A 14049-nucleotide genomic window follows, 5' to 3' on the forward strand; every position below is an offset into this window, starting at 1 on the left:
TCAATCAATTTACAAGTAAAATACCTTTTCTAAGAATGTCCATACATGTTTTCATTTCTGTAGATTTATCCCTCTCACAGATGTACGGTGTGACTTTCTCTTACTGGCCACGACATCGAGAGGATTCACTGCCTGGTAGCTATCAGCTGAACTATGAGTGCGGATGACTTTTTGTGTTGCCTGCTAGCCTTGGCGTGTTTGCATCTTCACACACGTACTGCACATGCTCAAAGGGCAGTTTGCTCCATTGTTAGCACGGTCTGAAATGCTTATTATTAAGTGTGTGCCTGTCACAATGTGCAGAAGCAAATGGCCTTGCTATGCTGTATATGCACTGTAATAAGATAAGTGATTGCGTGTGTCATCCCACCCACTTGCATGATTGTCCCACCGTCCCTTTGCCAAAATCTCGTTGAAACATGTGCGCCACTCTGTAGTTTAAGCACATTACAAAATGCACCTGGCGATGTCCTAAGCAAGAAAAGTTTTTAATATTGAGGCATGAATGTAATGTTAAGGAGACACTGTCTAGCAAAGTGTCGATTTTAAAAACATTGTGATAGCACAGAACATTAACTAGTATCTGCAAACACCACTTAAAGATAAACAAAAACAAAAATCTATGCCACGCACATTTATAGCAGTGAATTTGTGTCGCACCATATTACAATCTGTCAATAATGGCCATCACACTGTTCATTGGCATATTCCACTTCTCAGATATAAAATAGGAATATTAAGTGGCCTTTGTGTGGCAATGAAAAGCATATCTACAATCAATAAGCTGCAGTCAATTTGATATACTCACTGAAAGACTGCTCAAGGGAAAGCACTATCGTGTACATTTGGATGCGTGCCGCTCATCGTCCATACACACCAGAGCACTGACGGTACTGCCACCTGTGGCCTAACCTTGCTGCCAATACTGCACCAACATGCTGCATTCTGATGCAAGCTCAAAAGCGACACAAGTTTCTGGGGAGCAAAAGAATGTGCCAGATCGGCACACGTCACTGCCATGGCCTTTTTTCACTAATAGCTGTAGCACAAAGCTCAACAAAGCTAGCCTGTCTGCAAAAAGTAAAAAATGAATGTTTTCCTGGTACCAGAGAGCTCACCCATGAAGGAAAAAAGGATCGCCAGGATCAGGATGATGCCCAACAGATCACGAAAGATGTTGAACACCCTGAGCTTGGTGCTGGTGCGGCCCTTTGGGTCACACGCCATGTAGCCCTCAGCAAAAGCAACCTGCAAATGGGCCTCTGCTCAGAGCATCTGCGTGCGTGAGGATGACTTCAACGAGTGCCTTACCCTGAGTCTCTGCTGTTCCTCCTGGGTCAGGTTTTCGTTGGACAGAAGCGTCTTGAGACGTTCACTTTGTTCCGTTTCAGATTGAGCTTTCTGTCTGTCCTGCAAACAAAACCCGATTCATCTATGACACTGCAAGGGATACCATACATGCACGTTCTCAAAGTTTCAGCTCCCTGATTATTTAGACATCCTTAAGACTGTCCGTTTCTCCACCCTAATTACTTATTTGTGCATATACCTTCGCAGGTTCCAGTTTCTGAAACATTGCATGAGGGGGGAGAGTTATAGCAATTTATATATAAGCACAAGTTAATGATGTAATACATGCTAAATTCATTAATTTCAAACAGAAGGTGCATCCTAATTAAATAAACAATGCAGCGAAAAACCCGTCAAGATTTCTATAAAATGTGGGGTCATAAAAATGCATGCCAAGACACACATAATGCAAAAGTACAGAATAAATATACTGTGTATACAAATAAAATCCAAATACTGAGGTAATCCAGCCAGTTTAGGATATGGAGCAATTTTCAGAGCAGATTTGCAGCAGGTGGAACTGTGTTTTGGAGCAGGTTTGGAGCAGAAAAAAACTTGAAGCAGAACATGCCTAAATTTTCAATGAATTTTCTCATCAATGTCCATACAAGAAATGATGCTGTAATGTCTAAAGGCGAAAACCCAGTCGAAATGCAAAATCCAGATGCCAAATTCCGGAGAGCAGCCATTAATCAAGTTTATGCATGAAGGAGTGGTGAGAAGCGAAGCATGGCACATGCGGTTTCTGTGAATGACAGGTGTCTTAAGGGGGGCGTGGGTCTTAAAATAGCACGAAATTGAAAAAAGCGCCGACTTTCAATAATTGCAATTTGAGGTATTTAGAGTTGAAAGTATGTTTTGGAAAAATTTTATATTATGGCAAAATACCATTTATCTTTCTTAAAAGCTTAATACATGAAATCACAAATGTTTTTAAAACTGAAAACATGATTTTCTTGACATAGTTATTTTCGTGAAATAAATGTGCCTTACGGAAGTTTTGAGCAAGTCTCAGTGAAGATATCTAAACAAACTTGGTACCATTCTTTTCCGCAGCACTTGAACTACAGGCTAAAGCTTTTCTTTTTCTCTCAACATTGATAGAATTGTTTTATAAGACAAATACCAGCTAATTACTGGAAGCTCATTTCTGCCTTCCAAGTTTAAAAATTATTTCTGATCAAAGAAATAACCGTTCTGACATCTAGTTTGGTTTATTCTATGGAATGAACCTTTTAGAGAAAACATATAGTCTTGAAAAGTAACTTTTTTTATTGCAAGTTACCATAACAACCCATCAAAAATTGCCTAACTATAATTTGGAAATTTGTGATTACTTCCTTTCTAAATGAGATGTTTGAAATCTGTCTGCAGATTTGAAATTTCCATCCAATGATACACATGCATGGAAATTTTCATGACAGTAGAATAATCAATGAAAAGTCTTTTTAAGACCCTCGTCCCCCATTAAGGCCAACTTCGCTTCTTCCTCTGCACTGGTCCTTGTCTTTTATTGCGGTAGCAGTTATATGGTTAAGATGAAAAATCCGTAAACAGGAGTTGTGTCGAGACGACGTTTCGACAAGCAAACTTGTCTTCATCAAGGCTAGAACAGAACTGATTTCTTTAGCGCTAGCGTGTCTACGCTTCATACCCTCTCCTTCATGCTAACAAAGGAAGGGGAGGCACAACATTGGTTACACGGGTGTGAGAGAGGTGACAAATAGTATGAGTGAAAAAGGAACAGGTACCCCGTGAATGAAGATAAGGAAGAAGAAAATAAGGAAGCAGTGGGGAGGTGAAAATGTACACGTGTCGCCAAGTCCTGATCAGAAGTTAACAATGGCAGGTTTAAAATTCCCAGATGAAGAGCTTAACTCAAAGTGGTTTTCACTGTGTATGTACTATACCAAATTGAACTTGTGAATAAGGTACGACTCTGTATATATTTTCTTCCTCTTGCAGACCGGACTCAAGTATGAGGAGTTTGAGATCTTCGAAGTCGTGTCCTGCTACATCAACATGCTCTGCCACTGCTTTTCGTAATTTCTTTGCCGTGTCTGCTTGATGACCGTTTAACATTGACAGGCTGTCCTGTTTCGTCAATGTACGTTTGCGACAATATGAACATTCGATCATGTAGATAATGTTTTCAAAAGTGCAGGTGAAACTTGATCTCATATCATGGATATAATCACTCTCCGTGCTTTTAACTGTCATGTCATCTTGAAGGTGTTTGCAAGTCTTGCATCTTGGATAGGGGCAAGGTGTTACTTGGGCAGTAGAATGAGAGTGTACTTCTACATACACTAACATGTTGTTAATGTTCTTAATGCAGCAATATATGACCTTTGGTGCTTTTGGAAATGTTTCTAAGGTGCTCGTTGCTTGCCAGTATTGGATAATACTTATGAACGATAATATTTATGTTTGGGAGCGCATTTGAGTACAGTCTAAACCCGCAATAACGAAATCGCCGGGGAAACCGAAAAATTTCGTTTTCGCAAGAATTCCCTTGCCGCGAGTATGAGACATAAAAACAGTGATACGGCCAGCAGAACGAAAATTTATTGCCAGAAGTCGGTCAACTTACTTTGCCGACCCTTGCCATGCAACAACTTCAAAGCTCTGCCTTCGCAATGGAAAAAGTGGCCCATTGCTACATCGTCGTCACGTGCACCGAAGGAGCGAAGGGTGTCCCTGCGCATCCAAAACAACCCGCGGGTTGTTTTGTATGTGCTAGCGCGTCGTTCCTGCCCGCAGTCTCGCTGTCAGTGAAGTTAGGGCTAAGGCCGACTCCGATGACGCGACGCGCTCGTAGACCGGGCTCCCACTCGTAGTAATCTGACCGTGCCGCCACTTACAGCTTCGTTGCTTGCGATGAAGCACGTCGTCACGAGTGCGCTAGCGCGTCGTTCCTGCCCGCAGTCTCGCTGTCGACGGAGTGAGGGCTAAAGACGACTCCGATGACGCGCCCCGCTCGTAGTGACTTCATCGCGCATCCGCCTACTGCTCCTAACTAAAGCATAATTATATCTTAAGTGATCATCGAGTCGTGAACACGTCACGAAGTAGCAATTTTCTAGAGCCATGTTCTCGCGACGCACAAGCAGCAGACGACGATCTCCCGGAGCGAGCATCGGGCCAATGGCGAGGCGAGCTGAGGCAACATGGCGGCCACAGCCAATCAAGGGCCTCGAAATGACCTTCAAACATTTGCTTTTTGTGCGCTTGTTTTTAAAGGGGGGAGCCAGCTGAGGCGGGAAAGTTAAACACCGAGAAATGCTCTTTCCGATGAGCCCAAGAAGCCAGCTCCCGGCCCCGCCATCGCGAAGCCATAATTTTTTGAAAATCGCTGTTTTCTCGCGATTTCCAGAAGAAGTTTCGCTACCTAGGTGGGTGAAATGAATTTTCCGAAGCACTTGTGCGTGGTTTTCAGTGTAGATATTTTGGAATCGGATAAAAAAAAAGGGTTCCAGAAACTCTGGAACCCCTGTAAACATACGTCTGTATGCCGATGATTGTGTACTGTATAATTGCATTACTACCTTTCAAGACCAGTCAGTCCTCAACAACGTATTCTCGTTATTCTGTGATTGGAGCTCAACGTGGCAAATGCCCATAAATTACAAGAAAACTGTAGCTATGACTTTCTCAAATAAAAAACAGCCTCTCAGTTTCAGTTATAACTACAATGGGTCCACCCTAGCACATGTGAGTGAATTCAAATACCTAGGCATCACCTTTACACATGACCTTAAATGGGGCAAACATGTTGATCAGATAACTTGTCAAGCTCTAAGGAAACTTGGTTACTTAAAGCGAAGATTGAAAAACTCGACAAAAGATTGTAAGTTAACTGCCTACAAGACACTAGTGAGACCGATGCTCGAGTACGCCTCTGTGGTTTGGTCGCCTCATCTTGAGCAAGATAAAAACAGGTTAGAATTTGTGCAGAATAAGGCTATACGGTTCGTTTTTAACCGTTATGATCGGCACTTCTCCCCGTCTTCACATGCTCATTTGTTGTCACTTCATTCACTGAAACACCGCCGTACACGTGAGAGTATTATCTTGTTGCACAAGATTATACACAAAATGACCCGCGTTCACGCGCCCTTATCTTTCGCTGATATACCAGCGCGTACAACACGTAGTACAGACGCTTTGAACCTTGTACCCTTCAGGTCTCGTTTGGATTGTTTCAAATTCTCTTTTTTTCCGCGTGTGGTGGAAATTTGGAACAAGCTTGATGGTGCATTGCGTAGACTGAACACTGTAGAGTTCGGGAAAAATTTTATGTGTTAGTCACATAAATTTGTGCGCACTATTGTTTGTTTCTGTGCTTTCGTTGATTTTTCTGTACCCGCTCCTGCAATGTCCCAGGTATGGGACAGCAGTACTTGTAAATAAATAAATAAATAAATAAATAAAACTGAGAACTTGATTTTCAAAAAATCGATTTTTTCGCCATTTTTCGTGATCACAAAGCCGCGTCCTCCCTTAAGTAAACAAAAATGGCGGTACCCACGCTAGCGCGGCAAAAGCAGACGTTTACAAATTTTTAGTGCGCATAACACGCATACTAGCATATTTTTGACAGTTAACCTTTGGCAGGAGGGTAAAATAAGGCCCGCACCATGGTAGAAAATTCATTAATGCGGGATCGCTGTCCAAAAACATTTCGGTGCCGCGATATACGTAATACATGGGCTTCTAGGATCGTTCCCCGGGAACCCGGAAATATTTCGTTGCCGCGGGGATTTCGTACTCGCGGGGTTTTGTTATTGCAGGTTTCGACTATTTGGTCATAAATGCGGGCAGCTGGTTGGGTTGGGCTACAGGGGTTTTCTTTAGGTAACATTGTTTTCTTATCTAGTTTAGATTCTTTGTTGTAGACCTTGTTTACAGTGTCTTGTAGGTAATTTCTTTCAACGAATGCTTCCCCTAAGTTACTTAAGTGGTGGACATATTCACCGTTGTCACTACAGATTCTTACACGCCTCGCTTGTCTGACGAAAATACGTTTTTGCAGTGTCACGGGTGGTGACAAATGTAATCCAGGTATTGTCGGCTGTCTGTCACTTTTCTGTAAAGCATCGTCTAATTTTCCTGCTTTGATAAATACTGTCATGTTTAGAAAGTTAATTATAATAAATTTAATACTAGAGCAGGGGTGCAACAGCCAAAATACGATTTGGAGCAACTTTTGGAGCAGCAAAATGTTACTTTTGGAGCACTAAAATCCAAATTTGGAGCAGGTTATGGGAAAAAAACATGTGTTCTTCATCGTAAAATACCAAATTTAGAGCAGTATAAAATAGAAGGCTTACATTTAGAAACAAAATATGTATAAACCACTGAACCTAAATCATGCACTGTGAACATGACTACTGCTATTTCAATGAAAGTAGTATTTTAAACCACCCCACTGAGAAAACAATGATAAAGTCCATATTACCATTTGCTGCGGCTGTCAAATCATTTGACAGACTCTGTGTATTCAAATATAGATTTGCCAAGCTTGCGACCTTGAAATTCGGGAGATTCGTAAAACCGAGGAGTAGGGGTGGCGAAGAAAAAAACAACTGGCGCACATTTTGGTTATTCTTTTAGAGAAGTGAAAATGACATACACTGTTCCAAATGATTGTCAGTAGCTTATTTAGACGTCAGTGATTAAACTGGTACTCAGAATTAGGTGGCGTACAAATGCACAAGTAACTGAACAAAATGTGCAGTGTCCCGTGATGAGCACAACAGCCCCTTCCGATGTCAATCACAGGGACTGGATCTACGGTGCAAAGGCCAAGGATGACAACACTGATGCCCAGCTACTGTAGGCCAGGCTCACCTTGTCTTTTCTCGTTCTGAGGGCCAGAAAACGCTCATTGAAGTCGGGAGCCTTCATCACAAGGGCTGAATGACCTGCTTGCCTACTCTTCGTCTTGAACCCTCGAATTTGGTAAGCTGTGTGCACTGCAACGCAAATGAAAAAGGCCACATTCAGCCGATCTGTTTTCCATACAGATATAAAAACACTGAAATACACACGGCACCACTCTATAAATTGTGTCATATCGCATAGAGGAAAAGGCTACTGACTAGTGCCACCTTGTTTCAATGTGCTGCCATCATGCACTGTAGTATGACAAGGCATTTCAGCTCTGAGAATATTATCCAACGTTTCGTACAAGTATGCAGAGATATAGCTTGGCTGTGCAGAACTATCACATGGCGAGCTGAACGACAAGGTGGTGGAGAGGAAGAAATCAACACCAATACCGTATATCTATGGCCTGTCCCAGTGATTTAAAAAAAGGTGTCCCAGCATTACAAAATGGATGCGATTTTCAGCACCAATAATAATCTTAACTCTTATGTTCCGGCCAGCATACATGTTCACGTAATAATGGACAGCAGAAGAAAGCTTCATTTTGAGTATTCCCTTTGTTCTGTGTGTTTGCAACATTGTCTAGCATATTCCTTTTTCCTGCAGATGCAGTTGCCTACATGGGGCAAACTTGTCAGTGCTTGAGTATCAGGCTTACATTTCCATCAACATGGCTGCTACCTGAATCGAAAGGCCCTTCAGTTATTTTTTTTTTTTCAGCACTATGACAGGCTAACCATAGAAATTGCTGAAACCTACTAGATTCTAGACATGGTTCTATGCATGTCAGTCAACTTTTGACAGGCTTACTAACCAGTGAAGTGTAGTTCCAAGATAAGTTGTCCTACGCTTCAGTTATGATAGCACATTTGAAAGTGCAATCGACATAGTTTGTTCACACACAGTTTTTTGTTTATAACGTGGATAAGCCAGAAGTTTTTATGTTCGTTAGAAGACTTGAGCCTGCATGCATCTTAGTGTTTTGACTTTTTTTTTCGTTCTCTTTTTTTGTGTGCGGATGATTAAAGTCAGCTGGAGGAATGTGAGGACACGTCTCCTTTAACACTGATGCACCCTGCGCCTCAGAAACCTCGGCATCAGGTTTTCTGCATTTATAAGGCAGAGGCAATGGATATCAGAGCTGTCAGGGTGATGGATAAACAATGTAAAATCTTTCTAAATGTTGCACTTCAATGCAGTGAGCACTTACATGGCCTTGTTAACAGCGGTGATGCAAGTCTATATGAACAAGTCCCCAAGAACAGACAAGGCAGTGCACTCCTCCTCAGATGCTCCTTGGTGAACCCTACAAAGAGGGGAGGCAGGAGAAAATCCCTGTGGTTTAAGAATCATCTGCTTAATGTTATTGTACTGATGCCTGAGGCACCATATTCCCAGCTGCCGTTGTCACCAGTATGCTCTGCTGATTTCGACCTCACAAGCAGGGGTGAAGTGACTAAATGTCACGGCTGCATAAATTTGGTGGACAATATGCTAGACTGGCATAGTAGCACTCGCACTTCCATGGCTGGCATGGGAATATCATCAGTAGTGCACCCAAGCATCCTAGCATAAACAAAGTCTAAGGTCTTCGTTCCCTTTTTCATGTATGCTTCACACTTTACACCACCACTTCTCCCCCAGACATTCTGTTAGTCTTACATAGCATGCATTGAATCACAAGGCAATACTACCCCCTGGTGGCGCTGCTCATACAGTGACGTGACGTCACGGTAGAGTACGAACCAAAACTACCTCTTGAAAGCATGCTGTAATTAATTCTCCAAAGTTCACTCACGTGTACCGATGCATTTCCTACACTCTCGAAGGGTTGGCCTATCATTAGACGCAAAAATACGATAAGTGAAAAATTTCGTGTGAGTACCCCTTTGACTTTTCCGTTATCGTGCGAAAATGGTTATTTCTCATTTGTCTCAGGTAAATAGTTTCTGCCAGTTTGAAAAGTACTCCAGCATGCATTTCAGCACACCAAACTTTGCAATACTCTTTCCAAAACATATACGTTGGGGAGGAAGAAAAATATCTTGGAATGAAAAAAAAAATACTGTAATTTTTGGTTGCCAGCTGGTAAACAGTGCAATAAAAAATACTATAAAAGCAAGGGTATTCAGAACAAAGAAAATTCATACTATACATTTTGAAGTAAGTGACCCATGAACAGTGAAAAAAAATGTACAAAATGTTTCTGTTCACATAGGCAAAGAAAATCGGAACCGAGGTGCTGCTTGATTGCTCGGGCTATGCGGTGAAGCATTGCTTGGATTTTCGCGAGAACAATGTTTTCGTGAGCCACCTCACTTCACATAGGTTGTATTTTCAGTAAATGAATCAAAGCATATTTCTTTGCATTTCAACACATCGTATTTAAAAAAAAAACAATATAGCCCGAAGTTCTAAAATATTTCGCGTAACTCTGTAGTCAGGGCTAAGATGCGCTCCGTTGGCCTTCTTGTCGTGAGGAGAAGCTCTGTAGCCGACATCTGCACATCGCGCCCCAGCAACGTGAGGACCTCGCATGTAACCAAAGTAGCTACAAAATTGTGCACAGAGGTCAGCAGCTACGCACTTGCGACGGAGGAGACAATTTGAGGCTGTAAACGAAAGAAACCTAAGAACGGCTGGATATGTTTCAGGCTAATGCAAAACATCGTCGCCGTAAAACTTGAAGTTGAGGTGCTGCCATCGTTAGACTCTAAGCTCGTCCTTATTCAATTCAGCCGCGGTTGCAAGACCGTTTCCAGCGGCGCGTTTTTTGCAGCACTGGTGCCCACCCATGTGAGCCTGTCGACGACACCATACGGGCAAATATAGTGACACTAGGTGTGGCCTTGTGTCTGATAAAATTATACAAGCGAAACCAGGACTGCAGAAACTGACTGAAAAGGCCACCTCCACACATTATACTGGCAGCAGACCTTCGGAAATATTTTTTTGTAGAATAAATTTTCCCCAAGTCCCATCGAAAGCTCTCTATTGAATAGCTGGCATAAATTCTGGCAATTATTGCTGTTCAACACTGTTAGATCATGAAGCCGACACCTTAGTTTGATATTTGACCTGCAAAGGTCCTTTTGATTACAGAACAATGATGGTACTGTAGCATAACCACAAGGGGAACGTACTTCTGTCATGTTTGCCAGCCAAGTGCATTTTCTCAACAACACACAAACGTTGGTTCGTGCAAGAGCCTGTCAAAAATCTCCATGTTGCGAAAACGGGCTAAAGTTGAGTGGCTGGACTAAGTACTAGAAAGTTCTGGGTACACGAGACACAAACTCAACATGCCGAAATTGACGATCCAAAACGTCAATCACCGATGATCAATTTGAATGGGCATGGTAACGAAAAAGTTAGTGGTTCAAATCATGGACCTAAAGAGTGAGCGACGTCCATGAGCAATGTGTGGTAGAGAGAAGCCCACTAGATGTCACTAGAGAGGGTGACCCACTACAACATTCGTTACTCTTTGCTACAATTATCCCCTGGAACAGAAAATGGGCACTTGTCTAGAGACCCAGCAGCTTGTCACTAGGAGTGTTTCATAGCATGACTTGTGACGCTACATATTGACACATCGCGTCCATGATGGTGCATGTCCATAGATGGTTCAACGGGTTCAGTCAAATAGTTGACGGGCAATGGGTGTACGACAACTCGATAGGGACCTTCATACTTGGGAGGATACCTTGAGGAGAGAACTGGCGCAGTGCTAGGAAAGGAGAGCTGCTGCTCTCCAGAAGGGAAGGTGGCGCTGGAGTAGAGTCACCATCAACATCTGGCCATTTTGGCTGTTGAGGCAAAGGCACGTGCAAAGTCACGGCACTCTTCAGCACACCTCACCGTGTCAGATGTGGCCACATACTTAAAATCATATCGTAGGCAGACAGGTTGCTACAATGGACAGCACATGATGATTAAAGGACTTGCCATTTTTGTTTTCAAAAAATGTGTTGGCGGAACACCATGAAACATGCCAGGAAGGCCTGTGTTGCACAGTTTCAATACTTGAGATGGCTAGATGCCTGAACTGTGCTTCTGTCAATGAAAGTCTTGCAAGGTCCTGCAAACTGGACTTGGAAAGCCAGGAAAGTACCTAAGAAAGAAAGAAATACATACATATGCACAAAGTCACAAGGCTGAATCAATTTGAAAAAGTTATAAAAGCAGAAGTTGCAGTATGCTTGACCATCCTCTTTAAGAGAGGAATGCGATATCGTTACCAGGCCACATTCGCACCGTCTTCCAATTGTACCACCACGTATGGACAGTGCCGCCATGCTATGAGTTTCAGAAAAAATGCTGTGGAATCTCTTGCACTAACTTTTGGCTGAGCTGAAGCTCACACAATCCCACCCTTTATCTCATAAACATGCATGTGTACACCTCATCCAAGCCATGAGGATCGGAATGTCTGTGTGATGACATCAGCTGTTGTTAACTTCCTAAGGGTATTTACTCCAAATGCAGCACCACATTTAACCATCACACCACTATTCGGTGGGGGACTGAAACTGGTTGCATCATCTCACTGGCAGCAACTTTCTACCATACGCGGTTGCTAGAAAATGGTGAGACTATTTTGGAACAGCGATGCTCCGAGGGGTTCTATTCTGGACACTACAGAGTTCTGCCACGTTGGTCACCTCTGATTGGCCCAGAGGGCTTCCACACACCTCTGATTAGATTTAAATGTAGCCATTGTGGAACTTTACAATATGACAGTATGTGACAGCATCCAGAACATTTAGGAGTTTTCATTGTGTAGCTCCATGCTGCTTGTCTTTCTTTTTTTTTTACAGCAAGGCTAGAGACCAGGTTAATGGTATTTCATAGAGTAATGCCTTAGTGCAAAAACAACGCAACACATTATCACTATATTATAAATTTCTAACCTATTTAAACAGTGTTGACCGGCTTTGCTAATACAGTTATCACTACACATGCAAAGTGCCCACACAAGCACAACAATATTTCTACTCATCAAAAAATCGTTTTCCTGGCTGGTTTATATAAACATGCTAACAAGCTGCATACAACAGTAACATTGAGACAGGCAATCCTTTATAGTGCAAGGTGTGCAAGAGCAACACAGTGATCCATCTTAGTTCAAAGATTACTCACATTGCAAAAGCTTTCGGGACACAACACATTGCTCTCACGGGCTTGCCTCCCATGTCGCTGGCAAACTTTGTCGTTGGCACGGCCTGTGCTTTTGTTTGCAACCAACGATGCGACATGGCTCAGGGGGAACAGCACCTGAACAAAGCAGTACTTATTTGTCTTTTCAAGAGCAAGGTTTTTATAGTTGGAAAAAGCCATTAGCTAGTAATTTGTAGTGTGCCACAGAACACTGATGACCTATTGCAACGCTGACATGCATGTTTTGCACATACCGCGATGCGGCCTCATTTTCACCCATTTCGTACACTGGTTAACTGAGCCGCTTCCCTCCAGAGGAGGATAGCATACTTCTTATGTAGGACATTGATATGCAAGACTGGGAGTAAAGGGCGTGCCAATAAACGATGTACGATGTCATGTTTGATAACATGTTGACAGCTGCAACCGTTGCATTCAGCCCCACCACACGTTATGCGTACACAAAATGAGCAAAGGTGCAAAAGTGACACCCGTGAGCAAAGTGATAAAAGAATGGAGTTAAGAATTAGTGTTGAAGAGCTGTATGTGTTCAGCTGTTGCTAATAATGTGCAACTAAATATGTTCCCAAAATGAATACTTAAGCAGCATAATGTGTTCTTTCTGTTCAGTTCTTTCTGGCTATACTGCTCTAATTAGGAATACCAGAAACCTAACTAAACAGATGCTTTGCTTGAATTAGGCAACTTCCAACATTTAATGAGAGCATGGTGGACAAGAAAAAGTTGTGTGCATTGACCAGATAGGAATAGCTTCAAACATCAACATGCATGCCAATGCATGTCAACGATACATTACAGGTATTTGCAAAGTCCTGCCCAACCTCGCCATGTCAGAATAGTAAGAATTTGTATTCAGAGGCGTTATAACAAGTTCCACATCACATTTGATTCACGCCTATCTACTATACTGGCTTTACACCCATACACAATACATGAAATGTGTTAGACGAGTTATATCAGTTCGGTGAGGAAAAAGATTATCGGTTTGCATGAGGGCCGAATGGGTGACATGCAACCGATTAAATAATAATGAATAATACACGACAAAATGCACATAAATTGATTCGTCAAATCATCACGAGAACATAAATTTAAGGTAAGATAAAAGCTCCAAATTTACACGTATGAGTTATGCAAGTAGTTACATTACTGTACACACGGAATCCCACTTGTCTAGAGCGGTAAAGCGCGTACCTGTGGACACGGTTGTTGTCCACAGGTGCAACTTCACGTAAGCTACAAGCTTCGCGTTTGAATTATACCACAAGGGCCTAGATGCAGTATTACGGTGTTGATCTTTGCATATATTTGCAGAAAATGGCTGCTGAAGAGGCCGGTTGGGTGTTCTAGACAAGTGTAGTTCATTTGTGTTCAGTTAATGGGTGGCTTTAGTTTAGTCTGGCAAAAACGGTACTTGCACATCAAGCAGTAGTTCGGGCACACGTAAAGCGTGTTTAACAGCAGTCCACTTACACAGAGCAGCCCAGCATATGCGTTTATACAGCCTCATAAAACAAAACTTTAACTAAATTTGGTTTGGGCGTGCATAGAATGGACAACATGCAATACATGCAAACATGATGCAACGCCTGAAAAACATCGACAAATACGGTTCCAGTGATACAC

General features: G+C 42.4%; 1 protein-coding gene across 4 annotated transcripts in view; it reads right to left on the bottom strand.

The window, feature by feature from the left end:
- The window catches only part of YME1L (ATP-dependent zinc metalloprotease YME1L), a 50130-nt gene that overhangs the window by 35751 nt on the left and 330 nt on the right, over positions 1-14049 (bottom strand). For 3 of the 4 annotated variants that reach the window (XM_037422725.2, XM_075892511.1, XM_075892509.1), the window contains exons 2-7: positions 12385-12519; positions 11191-11356; positions 8453-8548; positions 7204-7328; positions 1312-1410; positions 1107-1248 (exon numbers count right to left, since the gene is read on the bottom strand). In XM_037422725.2, coding sequence (XP_037278622.2) covers positions 1107-1248; positions 1312-1410; positions 7204-7328; positions 8453-8548; positions 11191-11356; positions 12385-12519 — 763 coding nt within the window. The remainder of the gene's footprint in view (positions 1-1106; positions 1249-1311; positions 1411-7203; positions 7329-8452; positions 8549-11190; positions 11357-12384; positions 12520-14049) is intronic. The other variant, XM_075892510.1, reaches the window with a different exon arrangement.

Source organism: Rhipicephalus microplus, chromosome 4, assembly GCF_043290135.1.
Source record: "Rhipicephalus microplus isolate Deutch F79 chromosome 4, USDA_Rmic, whole genome shotgun sequence".
NCBI classification, from domain to species: Eukaryota; Metazoa; Arthropoda; class Arachnida; order Ixodida; family Ixodidae; genus Rhipicephalus; species Rhipicephalus microplus.